Source organism: Carettochelys insculpta, chromosome 1 (genome assembly GCF_033958435.1).
Source record: "Carettochelys insculpta isolate YL-2023 chromosome 1, ASM3395843v1, whole genome shotgun sequence".
In the NCBI taxonomy this organism is placed as follows: domain Eukaryota; kingdom Metazoa; phylum Chordata; order Testudines; family Carettochelyidae; genus Carettochelys; species Carettochelys insculpta.
Window position 1 is genome coordinate 144,948,099 of NC_134137.1, and position 15,473 is coordinate 144,963,571.

Sequence of the window (15,473 nt, forward strand, 5' to 3'; positions counted from 1 at the left end):
ACACACATGCACCCCTTTCCTAATCTAACATAGACAACAATTTCGCTGATTCTGCAGTCTCATATGTACATGTTGATTTCTCTGCACATGTGAAGTCCCATTAACTTCACTGGTACTCCAGCAGACAAATGGTGTGCTGGCTTGGATCAGAGTGTAGGATTGGAACCTGTGTCTGTATTTGGAATGGGATGTTCCATTTTAACAGAGGCAGTGCCAAGATTAGAATTATGGTAGTGAAAAAGAAGCATTGCAAACTAAACTAGAAGATGAGCGGATATTTTTAGAGAACCTCATTTCCTCCCTATAAACGCAAAGCTGTTTAGTCTAATTATTTGCATCATGTGTTTTGCTTCAATATAATCAGATTAATATGTGTTCCACTTAACTTTTTTTGTTTCCTGATCTTTTTTTTCAGGCACATTAGCTGGAGTTATAGATTTAGCTGTAGATTGGATGACAGATCTAAAGGAGGGCGTCTGCTTATCTGCATTCTGGTACAGCCATGAGCAGTGCTGCTGGACATCTAATGAAACCACATTTGATGACAGGGACAAATGTCCCCAGTGGCAGAAGTGGTCTGAGCTTCTAGTAGACCAGTCTGAGGTATGCAGGACTTCATTAGGCTGGAGACTGGGTAATACTAACCATCCCTGGAACATTCTTTTTTTCCTCCTACTCTGTAATATTTCTCTGCAGTCTGCCCCCTCCCCCACAGCCCGATCAAAACACATGCTGCCAATATTGTAACCAGAGGTTCCCACGTACATTTTCTGCTTAGCCTGTTACAGACCCCAGGTCTCAGGTATGTTTTGCTATAGAGACAAAGTCTGTTGAAATGAGGAAATCTCTTAGCTGTATCCTTACTAGAATAAAAGAATTATAATTAGAGCTGGATGAAAATTTTCAGATAAGTAGTTTGTTTGCTAAAAAATGCAGTGGTGGCAAATCTGTAACTGTTCACCAATTTTAACTGATTAAGTTTGGCTGGGAAAACTATCTCCAGTCTCTCTCTCTCTCTCTCTTTGTGGGTGTGAAGAACAGTGTTATGGGATTGTTCTCCAGCACCAATTTAAAAAAAAAGTCTTGAAGCTTCCTGAAGTCTTATCTGGTCAGGAAAAAAAATGCGTTTTGGATGTATTTTTATGGGCTAATGGGATAAGTCACCTCTGGCTTGAGGAATTTAGCAGAGTAAACAAAGGTTTGCCTGTAGCAGGGAGAACACCACCATTTTCACTTCAGTTTGACAGTGACATTTTAATCTAACACTCCATACAGTCTCTGAGAACCCAGTTATCACTGTACTTGGCCAATCTCAATAGTAATCCCAAAGATGCTGTTTTAGTTTTACATTCGTATTAATGCTGAACTGCTCTGCCAGGGGACATGCATTCCAGAGCTGATCTCACTACCTTCACTGGGATGTGTGTGTACATGCCATAGTTTTAAATACTAAGCAGGAATCTCTCTGTGATACACAGTGGCATGATTGTTGCATGGTATTTCAGCTGTTTTAGTATTTATAGACTGGTAGTTGTTTCTTAATAACATTAAAGAAACATTGTCCCTGACTAACTTGCTGAACTAGAGTGAATTTGTGGTCTATTAGAAATTCTCTGGATGGAGAAGATTTGGAAGGAAGGAGAAGAGGGAATATATAATCCACACAGGTCCTCCTGTCTTGAGGAAATCTACAGCTGGTCACTTATATCTTGGAGAACGTAAACAGAGAACATCCTCCAGGATATAGCTTTTCCTCATATGTACAAGAAACTCAACAGTCAGGTCTACTTTATTTTATGATTTGCAGTAAACATAACACATGAGTGTTTTAGTTCAAATGTAGTTAACACTGTCTCCATATTCAGGATGGGCTTATGATCAGCTAGGATATTATAACAATAAAAATAAGTTTTAGTTTGATCAAGTGACTTTCCCAGACCAACAGAATTTGTATGATTTGCAGTTGTCTACTGTTTCACTATAGATCTAACTGACTGTTGTTGTTGTACAATGGTAGCATCTAGGGACCCCAGTCAGAGACCGAAGCCGTATGGGAAATGTATACTTGCACAACAGAAGGTCAGTCCTATCTCTGTACAAAGTTTTAGAACTTCTAAGAACAATCAAAATTGATTTAATTACAATCAGGAGACGGAGAGATTTTGGTTCCCATTCATAAAAAAGTATTTTGGATGTACATTACACACCTTACTACACCTTACACAAGACATCCAAACAACAGACACAAGCACTGAGAGAACTGATTGCTTTGAATGTACATATGGAGCAATTCACAGAACATTTTGCGTAAAAAAGTTCTTGGAGAGTGTTTTTCCCAGATGTAATCTGTTCAGACTCTTCTATTTTCTGCACCGCTGTGGCTCTGCTGATCATATCTAATTGAATGTGACATTTTGGAACTCTAGATGTAGATAGATATGGTTTGCAAACCATTGCTTCCCTGTGGTTTTGGGCATTAGGGCTGCTTTAAGCCCCTTAAATATGTGGCCACTATGAATTCTGACACATCCTATGGGATCTGTCAGTATTGTTTTAATTATAATCTTTTTGTGAAACCTTGCTCCCCCAAAAGAGAAGATATGAAAATAAATCAAACTATGCAGAAAGCTATGCTTTAATAAAAGTCAAGGACAGGTCACAGGCAGTAAAACAAATATTCACACCCCATGACCGGTCTATGATTCGTATAATATATCCTAAATAAAACTTGGGTGCTTGGGGTGGGAGACGTGTGTGGACTGGGGATGCCACAGTTGCTCATGGAGGGGTAGCCTGAGAACCCACTGATGCTGGGCATGAGTTGATGAGTCTGTCAGGCTTCATACCCAGCTCCTTGTGGCTCTCAGGAAGCAACAACATATTTCTTAGTACCTAGATGGAGGTGTGGCCCAGGAGCTCTGTGCATTGCCTCTGCCTTGATCACTGGCTCTGCAGCTCCAATTGTCTGGGTACTACAGCCAGTGGGACCTTCAGGAGCAGTGCCTGTGGACAGAGGCAGCATGCAGGCCTAGGAGCTGAGGGAGGGACACATTGCTGCTTCCCCAAGGCAAGCACTGCTCAGAGCCCTTACCTCCTACTGCACCGTGTTTGCCTGCCCCAGCCCTGAGCTTTTCCCACACAAAATCACTGCTGTGGTTAGGTGGGGTGTGGCAGCCTGAGACTGCCCCAGAAGTAGCTGGTGTCACTGGCGTAGCTACTGCCTGTGTTGCTCAGATGGCCTCAAGGACAGCCACTATTGCAGATGTCATGGCAGAGGTCAAGGAAAGTCTTAGAATCTATGATCCCTCTGGCAGACTCACAGCCTTAACTATGCATCACACTGTTTTCCTCCTTACTCTTTATCATGTAGATACCTGAGTTGCCATCCCTGTAACCCCATGCCCTTTCCTTCTCCTAGTCCAGTGACCAGGAATTCTGGCCAACCAGAGTGGTGGGATATAGCCTCTGGACAGCACTCCTTCTCCCCTTTCCCCAGCTGGGGGAACAGCAAGGAGCAGCAGCGGCACCATGTTGAGCTACTTCCTGTTGAGCCACTTCCTGCCCCTCGTCCGCTTGCAGAGTCTGTGGGCTTGATCCAGCCCAAGCTTTCCTGGCTCTGGCTTGTGAGGCCAGGGCTCCCAACATGCCGCAGGCCAGATGCCAAGGAGGGGAGCCCCAACCCTTGAGGTCCATACCCAGGCAAGCTGTGGTCCAGATCCAGACTGTGGGCCGGGGGTTCCCCACCATTGCTCTAAGGGAATAGTGAACATTATCATTGAGTCCCTAACTGAAAGCACTATGGGGAAGATCTTTATGGGGAAATTAAATAAACTGTTGTCAGGTGTTGCAATAAAAATCCACTATGTCTCTGGATGGGTGTAAGTCATGCTCCATGCCTCTTACTGGATTGGTCCAGTAGGGGCACTTTTTGGCTATTGCTCTTTCCAGATGGCTTTATTGTTTGGAGAGAGATCTGGTAGAAACTGAAAGCAGAAAAGGTCAAGCTCATGCTTGTGGGTACAGAAAAGTATCTTGAGGAACACTTTGGCAGTTCTTGTATGCCCGTTCCATGGAGAATGGCATCACTAGTCAGATGCATGTGGAACCTGAAAATCACCACTGACTGTTTGCTCAGCAGTTACAACAGTGACTAAGAATGTCTATTACCATTACCATCTACATCCTGTTGGGAAGGTCCATTTTTTACCTTGAGTACTGGTCTTACCGTGATTGCTTATGTTTTGTCATATCCCAGATAAAGGACAGTAATGCATTCCTAATTGTGTGTCTTTTGAAATTGCTTTGGAGGCTGCAACCACTGTAAAATGAGTCTCGTATCGTATATGTTCATATAGGAGTGAGGAATTCAGTTAGGCCCATCCTTTGTGAAATGTGCTGATTGCTAATACACACAAAAATATAATTTACGATATCAAAGTTAGTATGCAAAGTCCTTTCCATACTCTGAAGCCCCGAGAACTGGATTGATCACTTGCTCATCTTACATCTCTTCCTGATCATGGTAATTACCCAGGGTAATTCTGGTCTTGGCCCTTCTATTAAAATTAAGAGGGAAATGTTGCTCAATCCCCTGGCTTTGGAAATCTCTGTCAGTGTCCCCAGAGAGGTTCACCATAGTCTCCTGTTGGCTGACTTTAAACTACAGTGCACATTCATTGTTTGGAGTGCTTTTTACTTTCCAACTCTAACTGCATTTGCCCTGGTGTTAGACTTGTTTGATGTTATTTGGTCTTTGTATGTTTGCTTAGATTTTCCTTCAACTGTTTAAGCGTTTAGTTCTGTATTTTGCACAACGGTTTAGAACTTACAAAAGCTATCCTATAGATTGATTTAAGCAAACTAAGATACTGCATCTCTATCTGTTTTGGAGCACAGAAAGCACAAATGTTCACATTTACTGAGGGAAAAGCAGTTTCAAACATACTGCTAGTGGTGTAGCAAATGAACAGAACCCATCCCATTCCTACTCCTAGTAAAAAAAACAGGAGTTATTGCACTGCAGTTGTCTAACAGTGTTGCTGTTATTTTTTCCAGGGTGCAAGTGCTTACATTCTAAACTATTTTCTGTACATTATGTGGGCTCTGTCTTTTGCTTTCCTGGCAGTCTCCCTGGTCAGGGTGTTTGCTCCTTATGCCTGTGGTTCTGGGATTCCAGAGGTGAGTTTCTTCCAGATGGGTGCCTGTTTAAAAACTGAAAAATTATTTCATATTCCAGACCTGTGCTGTAATACAGTTAAGTCTTTGGCATAGGAACAAGCAGAAGCAAAGCATTTGAATGTTTGTTTTCCACTTGACTTTTCTTTATATTGTGCCCTTTGCCTAAACTGTGTTCCTATCACCCATCAAAATTCTTCATATTAGAGTCCACTCAAAAGCATATGCAGTGGTCACTGCTTGGCCAACAAACCAGGACATAAACGGGACATTCCCAGAGCTAAAAGCACAAACTGCTACAACTTGAGCGAAAGGTTTCCTAGCTGCGTGATAACAATTCACAACATCTTTGGACTGGACACAGCGGGACCATAGTTCATATTCATGAGTGGATTACACATAAATATCTGCCTAGTAGTCCAGCAGATGGAATTATTTGTGAAGGGAGAAGATAATAGTACAGAAGGGAGGCAAAAAAAAAAAAAAAATGGAAGGGAGGCCGGGGAGAGAGAGAAGAGAGGATGAATCAAGACCAAGTTTTCCAAAGTAAATAGTGATTTTGAATTCCTCGGTTTTGGGTGCCCACCATTTGGAACTCACTAAAATATATATATATTTTTTTTGTTTTGTTTTTTTAACCAGGTGCGTCAGACTGGGTGCCCAGAATTAAAGGCAACCAGAACCACCTGTCACTTTTGAAAACTTAGCCCTAAATCCATATTTTATTCTTAAATGAGTAAAGACAGTCAGGTTACTCAATACATGAATAAAACATCAGACATTTATTGAACAAGTACTATGTAACAGCTGGGTATTATTATTTAAGACCCTACATATTTACACTTCAGTCTTTGAAAGTCTTATCCTTATTCTTCAGATTTAGGCTCAGAGAGGTAGCTGTGTTAATCTGTAGTTTCACAAATAACAAGCAGTCCTGTGGCATCTTAAAGATGAACAAATATATCAGGTCATGAGCTTTTGTGGGTAAAACCCAATTCTTCAGATCATCTGAGCCAGCTGCAGATTAGCTTGAAGAAGTGGTTCTTACCCCTGAAAGCGCATCACCTAATAAATGTTCGGGTTTGCTGCAGGACTGCTTGTTTCTTCAGATTTAATTCAATGTGCTGATCAGTTTGATCTTTTCCTCACCTACAGGACAACAAACCAAGAAGTCTAAAGTCGATTAATCAAAAATCTGGAACTGGTTGGGAAAAATAATTGCAACCCTACCTCCCGGAAACAGTGACATTATTTCTATTGCACAGATTTCAATATGAAATTGGTTTTTCTGTTTTTGTTGTAACTTTTTAATTTTTAAATGAAAATATTATTAAATATTTTCATTTACGGGAAATCTAGATTTTAATAATTGAAAATGTCTAATGGTTTTGATAACACTTTGATAAAGAAGTCAGAAAAGTTTTGGAAAATTCCACTCATTTGTGAAATCTGTTTTTAAGGCCACTTTTTGAGGAAAATTTTTCGTTTGGAAAAATTTGAACCCTTTTTTTTTAAAGAAAAAAACAAAGCCAAAAACCTTATCTCAGTACTGATTTGCATGTGCATTTAAGAAACTTGCTTCGAGATTGATTCATTGTTTTATGTCCTGGATGAAGAAAAACAAAGAAAAAAAGAAAATCAGTGTTGGGGGGAATCAGTCTGTGTAAACTGGAACTTAGAATGGTGTGTGCTTAACTGCTAAACTGGCACAGCTTAGTCGATACTCGCTTTTAAAATCATGATATTCTCAGTTAGTGCTATAATCTAATAATATATTTGTTGTATCATTTTCATTCTAATTTTACATGTATATTGCTTTAATGCCTATAAACTAACCATGTCAGGTCTCTGTTGTGGTAGGCACTGTACAAACATTTAGTAAATCATGGTTCCTGATCTCAAAGGGCTACAAGGCACATACAAACTATTGCTTTGAATATGCTCAGTCAATTCGTTTTACACTGCAGCCAGGAAAGGAACTCCCATCAGAAGCTATTCTGGCTTCAGATGCCAATCCAGCTCCCTGTCCTTGTCCTACTGGACTGGATTTCTGGGGAAAAAGATATAGAAAATATAAAAATCACTGCTAAGAATGGTGGCAAGTAATACATATGTGCTAGAGTGAACACCAGTTTGGACATTTTTAGTGATGAATTCAAAATCAGATTTCTTGCCTGTTGACTTTATCTGTTTAAATATGACAATATTTGATCCACATTTAAGAAAGTGAAGAGAAACTTGTTAAAACCAAGGCCTCTGCAAGATTCAGTTTCATAGGACTTTTAGAAATAACAATTTTTTTTATATTTATGGAACCTGCCATCAATGCTCCCTCTATTTTTGACCATCCATGGGTGGAATAAATGTTGTAATGTGCACAAAGATGCGTGGGTGTCCACCACCAGTAGAAATACAGGCTGCCAGCTGTGGGTGTCTGTGGACGCTCTGCTAATTAGAGTGGCAGCACGTCAGTCTCTCCTGGATGGCTGCCAAAACATTCAGCTTACGGGAAACACTGCCTACTGTCCACTATAATTTTTTGCAGTGGAGAGTTGGTGACACTCAGTTGCATTTACTTAAGCCATGAACCTGCAAGCCAGTCTGCACGGGCAGCCTCTCATTGACTTCACAAAGTCAGGGATCCACTTATAATAACTAGCTTGTAAAATTGTTGCCTTGTTGTCCCACTACCCATGTTCATCACTTCTAGAATATCGTTGTAGAAAAGTTATCTTAATCCTTTGCTCAGTGCCTCCTTGGCTTCTTTCAAGTAATGATTTGTCCTACTGTAACTGTTAAGTTGGTTTTGCAAAATGGAAACTGCAAGTTTATTTAGTTCTTCAACCTCGTCTTCCTGCCTTGCAGATCAAAACTATCCTGAGTGGTTTCATCATTAGGGGCTACCTGGGGAAGTGGACACTCTTAATTAAAACTGTCACCTTGGTTCTGGTGGTGTCTTCAGGCCTCAGCCTTGGCAAAGAAGGTCCTTTAGTGCATGTTGCTTGTTGCTGTGGTAATTTCTTCAGCAGCCTTTTCTCAAAGTACAGCAAGAATGAAGGAAAAAGGAGAGAGGTGAGTTTGGACTTGAACTGGCATCTCCCCTCATCCCTTAAATGTAGTCAACAGCTTCATGCCTGGTATGCAATTTTTTGTGTGGCAGGTGCTTTCAGCTGCAGCTGCTGCAGGAGTCTCTGTTGCTTTTGGTGCTCCGATTGGTGGTGTGCTTTTTAGCCTGGAAGAGGTAAGAGCTACCAGTAATCAGCTAAGTTTCAGTTGTATATGTTTGCAAAATCTGTTAGCACCAGTAAAATGTTTTCCCTTGATTCCTTCCTTAAAAATCCTTTTTATTTTCCCAATTTTTTTATTTTAATCTTCTGCCAAATGTAAGCATATCTAATTTGTAATTGTTACCATTAAGAAGTAACCCTGGCCTGTAGATTAACATAATGTTGGCAGAAGAGGAGTAATAGACTCTTGAAATAACCAAAGGCACAGTTATGCTATGTGTGTTTAGCATTTGACTCCACACAGAAAGGTGTACCCCTTGAGCATTCTAAGAAATCATTGCAGAAACTTGCTAAAGCATGTCTAGAGATTATAACTCCAGTTCATTCATTTTAAACATCACAGTTCAACAGCTTGCTTGTGATTCAAGAGGCATGCAAATTAGGGAAATCAAAAATGCAACTGAAATGCAGATTTACATACCTGGCACCTCATTTGCATATTCTTCTTTCGAAAGAAGAAAAGCAGTGGAGATGCGGCTCCTTGAAAGGTAAACCCCATCTTCAAAAGAACCCTTCTTCCCATGAGAAAGGGAAGAAGATTCTTCTGAAGATTGGGTTTACTTTCAAACGAGCCGTGTCTACACTGCTTTTCTTCTTTCAAAAGAATATGCAAATGAAGTGTCAGATATGTAAATGTCCACCTAATTTGCATTTTTGATTTCCCTCATTGCATTCCTCTTTCAAAAGAGGAATGCAAGTGTAGACACAGCCCTTATGTTCATGTTCATTTTTTGATATTTCCTCTTGAAATCTGAAAAAGCTTTCCTTATAGATGTGAGACCACATTCTGGTCAGAGACACACCCATGTATGCAAAATCATCCTAACCCTATACAGAATGAAGCTGGGGCCATGGGGCAATGAAAAGAAAGTAATCAAATCAAGCACCTTACTTCCCACTCAGTTGAGCATTCACTGTCTCTCTTTGTTTTAGGTTAGTTATTACTTTCCCCTCAAAACCCTCTGGAGGTCGTTTTTTGCTGCTCTTGTGGCTGCCTTTACTCTGAGATCCATCAATCCATTTGGAAACAGCCGACTAGTTCTTTTTTATGTGGAGTACCACACCCCTTGGTATATGGCTGAACTTTTTCCTTTCATTCTGCTTGGAGTTTTTGGAGGTCTTTGGGGGACGCTCTTTATCCGCTGCAATATTGCATGGTGCAGGAGGCGCAAAACAACTAGACTTGGGAAGTACCCAGTCCTAGAGGTTATTGTGGTGACTGCTATCACTGCCATCATCGCCTATCCTAATCCATACACCCGGAGGAGCACCAGTGAACTGATCTCTGAGCTTTTCAATGACTGTGGTGCTCTGGAGTCCTCACAACTCTGTGACTATATCAATGACCCAAACATGACCAGGCCTGTAGATGACATCCCTGACAGACCTGCTGGCACTGGAGTCTACACTGCCATGTGGCAGCTGGCCCTGGCTCTGATTTTCAAAATTATCATCACAATATTTACTTTTGGCATGAAGGTAGGTTGGAGGGTGTGTAACCTTCATTGCTGTAATCCATATGGCAAGTTGCATGACAAGACCGGGTTAGTGTTAGTGCTTTGAGTGTCATATTCAGGTTCCATACATCTGCCGTAATGCCAAGGATATGTATGAGAATGTGTGTATTCTGAAGCACAAAGTGTTAGAAAATTAAGGCTTAATTAGGATTTTGCTTTGAGGGCAACAGATTCATCTGGTGTCAGGGCTGAATTGTAAGATGCTATCACCAAATCATTTCACTTTTTTCATTCAGCTTTTGTATTTTGTTGACATATATAGAGTAACTAAGTTTAGCTGTAGCATACTGTCTATTGTTACATGTCTCACTTCCCCTGCTCCTCATCACCTTGCATCGGATACAAAGAAGGTAGTATTGGAATGAGCCTACTTGTGTCTTCTAAGCATCATTGATTTTCTTGGTTAAAAAAGATATTGCAGTTGAGCATATACATTCACTTCTGTCAGTAAATCAATTCAACATAATTCCCACTTCAGCTGTAACTCAGCTCCCCTGGAAATATGGAGTATTTTATATCGTTGCATATGTTGTTGAATTCATTTTTCGATAAAGTACAGTGTAGCCAAGTTTCACTGATTGTGGGAACCATAAAGTTGAATTTCTTGACTACTTAATACACTTAAAGTGCATAAGATTATGCAAATGTGCATCTTTTAAAATAAAAGTTCATCTGTAATATTCCATCAGTAGAGGTTTTATTGGTTTGGTTTGGTTTTTTTTCATAGTATTGGTCAAGTTTTGCTTTGTAGAAAGAAAGAGTGTATAGAATTAAATACATCAGAGCAAATGGCTAAAAGAAAAAAGAAAAGGGGCTATCGGAAGGTGAACCTACAGCAATTAAGGGTTATTTTGGTTTAATACCCCTCCCCAACAAACAGGGGTTTTTTGATCCAGTTTCCATTTTATGTAAACCCAAACTACAGAAAATGAAAAAAGGCAAATTGTAGCTAGCTGTTTGTTGATGGGACCCATTGCTAAACATACATTTGTCTGTACAAACTGGTAGCTCTCATTCACACACAGATATTCATGGTTTTATTTCAAAATGTGAAACTGTTGAAATAAACCCAACCGTGAGATCTTAACCAACTGATATTTTCCCAATGCCTAATTTAGGATCTGTCCATAGCAGAATGAATCAAATTCTGCTGAGCCACCCAGTTTAATATGTTATTGATGCCACATGCTAAGCTAAAACTATGAGGCTGCATCTACACTAGCAAAGTTTTTGTGGAAAAGCCTGGCCTTTTTCGAAAAAAAACATAGAGTGTCTACACATAAAATGCACTTTTTTGATCTGAAATTGAAGAATGCGGCCCTTTTTCTGGCAGCCCTCTTGCTGTCCCAGATGAGGAAGAGCACCTTTTTCTGAAAGCATCTTTCAAAAAATGTGTGTGTAGATGCTGTGTGAGCTCTTCTTTCAAAAGAACAGTCCTCATGACACCAGATTTTTCAATCCCTGGCCGTTCTTTCAAAAGAGCAGAGACTGCGTGGATGCTCTCTATTGAAAGAGTGGACTGATCTTTCAATCTGCTATTTTTTTAATTTTATTTTATTTTGTGTGGACGTGCTTTTTCAAAAGAAGTTTTTTTTGGAAGAAAACTTCCAGAAGAAGTTCTTTCAAAGGATCACTATAGAGTAGATGCAGCCTTAAAGTCCATCTTGCAAAATTAAGCTTGAATTGAGCATGCATAGTCAAAAAACCCTACTATTTTTATCATGTGATGCTCATATTTTGAAATATTCTTTATGGTACTACTCTTACAAGATTTAACTCAAGTTAGGTTTTCTGTTTTATAAGAGGTTATTATTCTTGAATTGATTTTGAAAATAATAATATGATGATCTAAGTCAAGTAATGTGGGTTTTCTTGCGCTGAAGATATTAATTATTTAATTATTAAACATATAAGTTAACTACCTCTCTCAATTTAAGTAGATTTCCTGAGTTGTTGGAACAAGCAGGAATCTAAATACTTAACTTGGACTCTATAGCTTTAACATAATTTGACGAACCTGGCGGAGGATTTGAAATAGGATGGTGACACCTTTCACTCTTAAAGTCTCAAGTTCAGGTGCGGCTGAGGTTGATACTGACACAAAGTTATCATTATGATTGGTTAGTAGCAAAACCATCTCATCACAGTTCTTTAGTTGACAGGTGTCCATGTATAAAAAGCTACCGGCATCAATTGGCAGTATCAAGAGAGATGCCTAGGACAGAACAGGCAAAGAGGCTTAATGCTTTCCAGAGCAATGTCTCTTAAACTATTTTTCTGCGGAACACTGGTGTTCCATGATCACCTGGCAGGTCTTCCACAAGTGTTTGGAAAAATACACCTGATGGTATGTTATTAAAACCAAACACAATGTTAGTTCTTCATTGCTATGCTACCTGGTTAAATTACTTCATTTTGTTTTGCTGTATATGTTGCTGTTTGGTTTTGGGTGGGTGTTTGTTTTTTGGGGTTTTTTGTTTGTTTTTGGTCTGACAGCCATTTTTTAAAAGAAAACTTTCGTAGGGATTCTGCATAAAAATATTATTGCTTGCTGTTCCATGGTCTCAAAAGTTGAAACTCTGCTCTAGAGAAAGTCGTACTTACACAGGGAGGAGAACGCTGGGGAAACTCGCACAGCCGTTACCAGTGACTTACCTTTTCTTAGAGTAGAGCAAAGCTTCTAAAACTGTAGGTGGACTGTTTTAATGGGGTTGACTTGCTGGGCCTGGGGTTGAAGTTGAAACCCTGAACATCAGTGCGAGGTGCCCAAGGGTGCCAGCCATAGGTGGCAAGGTTCAGGTTACAGGTCCCTGCCTGGGGCTCAAGACTTGGGCTTTGATTTTACTCACCCAATCCATGTCAGTGGTGCCCCATCATGCTCAGGCTTCAGCCCATCCCCACCCCCACCCTGGTCTGAGGTCGTGTAGTAATTTTTGTTGGGAGAACGGGACCAGAGTGGAATGAAGTTTGAGAACCCCCAGGGCAGATATCTTTTTAATTCTGAAAATAGAGTATTTTAAAACCCTCCAGAATTTATAATTGGCTGCCAAATACTTTCTTCCACACCAATAAATATCTCCCCTACCTGAAATACATGTTTGATTTATTGCAAAACATTACTTAGCAAGCTCCAGTGATGAATTCTTTCGTTTCTTGTTTTCTGTAGTATTGCTTAGTGGCTTGTGACTTGACTGTACACCATACAGCAAGGCAATAGCTCATAGCAATTACTGGAAGATACACAGCAAATTGAGAAGAAGAAATGAACTACTTATGAGCATCAGACTCCTCATTTCAATTTTTATGCTATTGATGTTTAATTTAAAACCAATCTAAATTACACTAATAAAGTAAATAAAGGTAAAGAGTAGCAATGAAGTTTTAAAGTGTCCCATATGATAGCAGTTCTTATCGAGGTGGTATTTACAGTTAAGCCTCTGTTTTTCAAATGTATGATAACAAAAAAGCAATGCCTTCAGCACAGGAGAAATTAAAACTATACAGTGTGCAATTTTTTGATTTAAAAAAAGATCGCTCATACCAATATTGAGAAAGAAAGCTGGTGTAAATTCAGAACTCTGATTAGGTCAATTAGATAATAATGCATTTAAATTATATATTATTTTTAAAATATGTGTATAATTACAATCATTACGAGACAAAGACATCCCTTGGGTGCAGTAACTGTGGTGGGGTGGGGTAGCATGTTTGGCGGGGGGAGCTGGTCCCAGAAGTGATGTATTCATCACTGCCACCATGGGCCCCACACCCTCAGAGAACATCTTTGTTGCTGAGGACCATCTCAGACCAAGGATAAGATCTACAGAGACTTTCTGAGAGTTGTGCTGTTTGGCACTAGCTCCAAAAAGTGATATTAATGCTGTACTACTATACGTCTTATGTGCATAGCTGAGAACTTTTGGTCAAAACTGTCACTCATCTCTGTTTCATTTAAGATCCCTTCTGGTCTCTTTATTCCCAGCATGGCGGTGGGAGCCATGGCTGGTCGAATGGTTGGAATTGGAGTGGAACAGCTGGCCTACCATCATCACGACTGGATCATCTTCAGGAACTGGTGTAGACCAGGGGCAGATTGTGTTACCCCAGGGCTTTATGCTATGGTGGGAGCTGCTGCATGTCTAGGTACTATAAGTGGTGATCTTTATTTGTGTGTATCTGTGCATGTGCAACAAGATGATTTCCAGATGCACTGTGTTTTTTTAATGGCTAAGAGAATTTCATGCTCATGGAAGCATGTAAAAATGCCACTCTGACAACCCTGGAAACAAATTATATGACCAGGCACAGGACAGGCAGTAGTAGTGAAGTCTTCCTTATGTTGCGCCCTTCAATAGTCTTTACAGTAAACCCTCAATAATATGGACCTGGATTTAGCAGGTTTTGGGAACAATGGCCATCCCCCTCATGGTTCCAAAGTCCACTGGAGTCTGTTAAATTCCAAATCCCCTCACTAGGCTGCCAAAAATAAAAGGTGTGGGGGCGGGACTTATGGGGTGGCAGGAGAGCATGGCAACTTTGCCTGAAGCAGTGGCTTCTACAGGCCACAAGGTGGCCCCTTCAGCCACTCGTGCATAGCAGGGCACCTCCAGCAGCACATGGCAAGGTGACTTTAGACTCATGGTGGGGCTCCTCCAGCCATTTTCGGCTGGGTGCCTTCAGCCATGTGTGGCAGGGTTCTTCCCACCACAGGAAGTGAGGCAGCTCCAGCTGCACATGGCAGCTGGGTCCTGGACACATGGCAGGATCTGAGATTGGGCAGGGTCCGGGGATTCCTCCAGCTGCAGCTTTGGTGAGTGTCGGGGTTTTTTTGTTTGTTTGTTTGTTTGTTTTTTTATGTTTTTGAGGTCTTTCTATTTTGGGGGGAAGGGGCAGGAATATGGGGCTGAGGGATCCTGGTGGGGGCAGTAAACCCTTGCATTTAGCAGACTTCTGGGTATAACAGACACCCCTCCCCTCCATTAGTCCATTAAATGGAGGGTTTACTGTAAACATGATCTATAGAAGAAGGGGTAGTTAGCTCTCCCTACCCAGTTACACTGAGTCACCTCTCTGGTTTTTTTTTTTTGGTTTTTTTTTTGGTTTTTTTTTAATAAACACTGGGAAAAGGGAATCCCTCCTGAGAGGCTTGCTCATTTTTGGTGGCTGTGATTTCAACTGTAATTGAACTGGAGTTACTCACTGATTTAAAATATTCTACTATTGAGCCAAGGGAAACAATCATTGGTCACTACCAATTTTACTTAGATTGAAATCATTGCTCTAGAAGTGAAGGATCTGCAACCCATTACCAATCACACAAGATGTATTCAGTCTTTCATCTCGGATTACAGGTCAAAACCTGATTCCTTTGAATCAGTGAGAATTTTGCTATTGACTTCAAGTAGAATGCTCCTCACTCCTCCATGCTAATTGTTAAAGGAAGGCCATTGATATAAACTAAATCTCATATATCCAATGTCCAGTTATAGATGGA

General features: G+C 40.5%; 1 protein-coding gene across 1 annotated transcript in view; it reads left to right on the top strand.

Moving 5' to 3' along the window:
* The window catches only part of CLCN4 (chloride voltage-gated channel 4), a 57,497-nt gene that overhangs the window by 27,026 nt on the left and 14,998 nt on the right, over positions 1-15,473 (top strand). The window contains exons 4-9 of the mRNA XM_074983344.1: positions 416-603; positions 5,056-5,178; positions 8,041-8,247; positions 8,336-8,416; positions 9,396-9,941; positions 13,936-14,122. Of these exons, the coding sequence (XP_074839445.1) occupies positions 416-603; positions 5,056-5,178; positions 8,041-8,247; positions 8,336-8,416; positions 9,396-9,941; positions 13,936-14,122 (1,332 nt within the window). The remainder of the gene's footprint in view (positions 1-415; positions 604-5,055; positions 5,179-8,040; positions 8,248-8,335; positions 8,417-9,395; positions 9,942-13,935; positions 14,123-15,473) is intronic.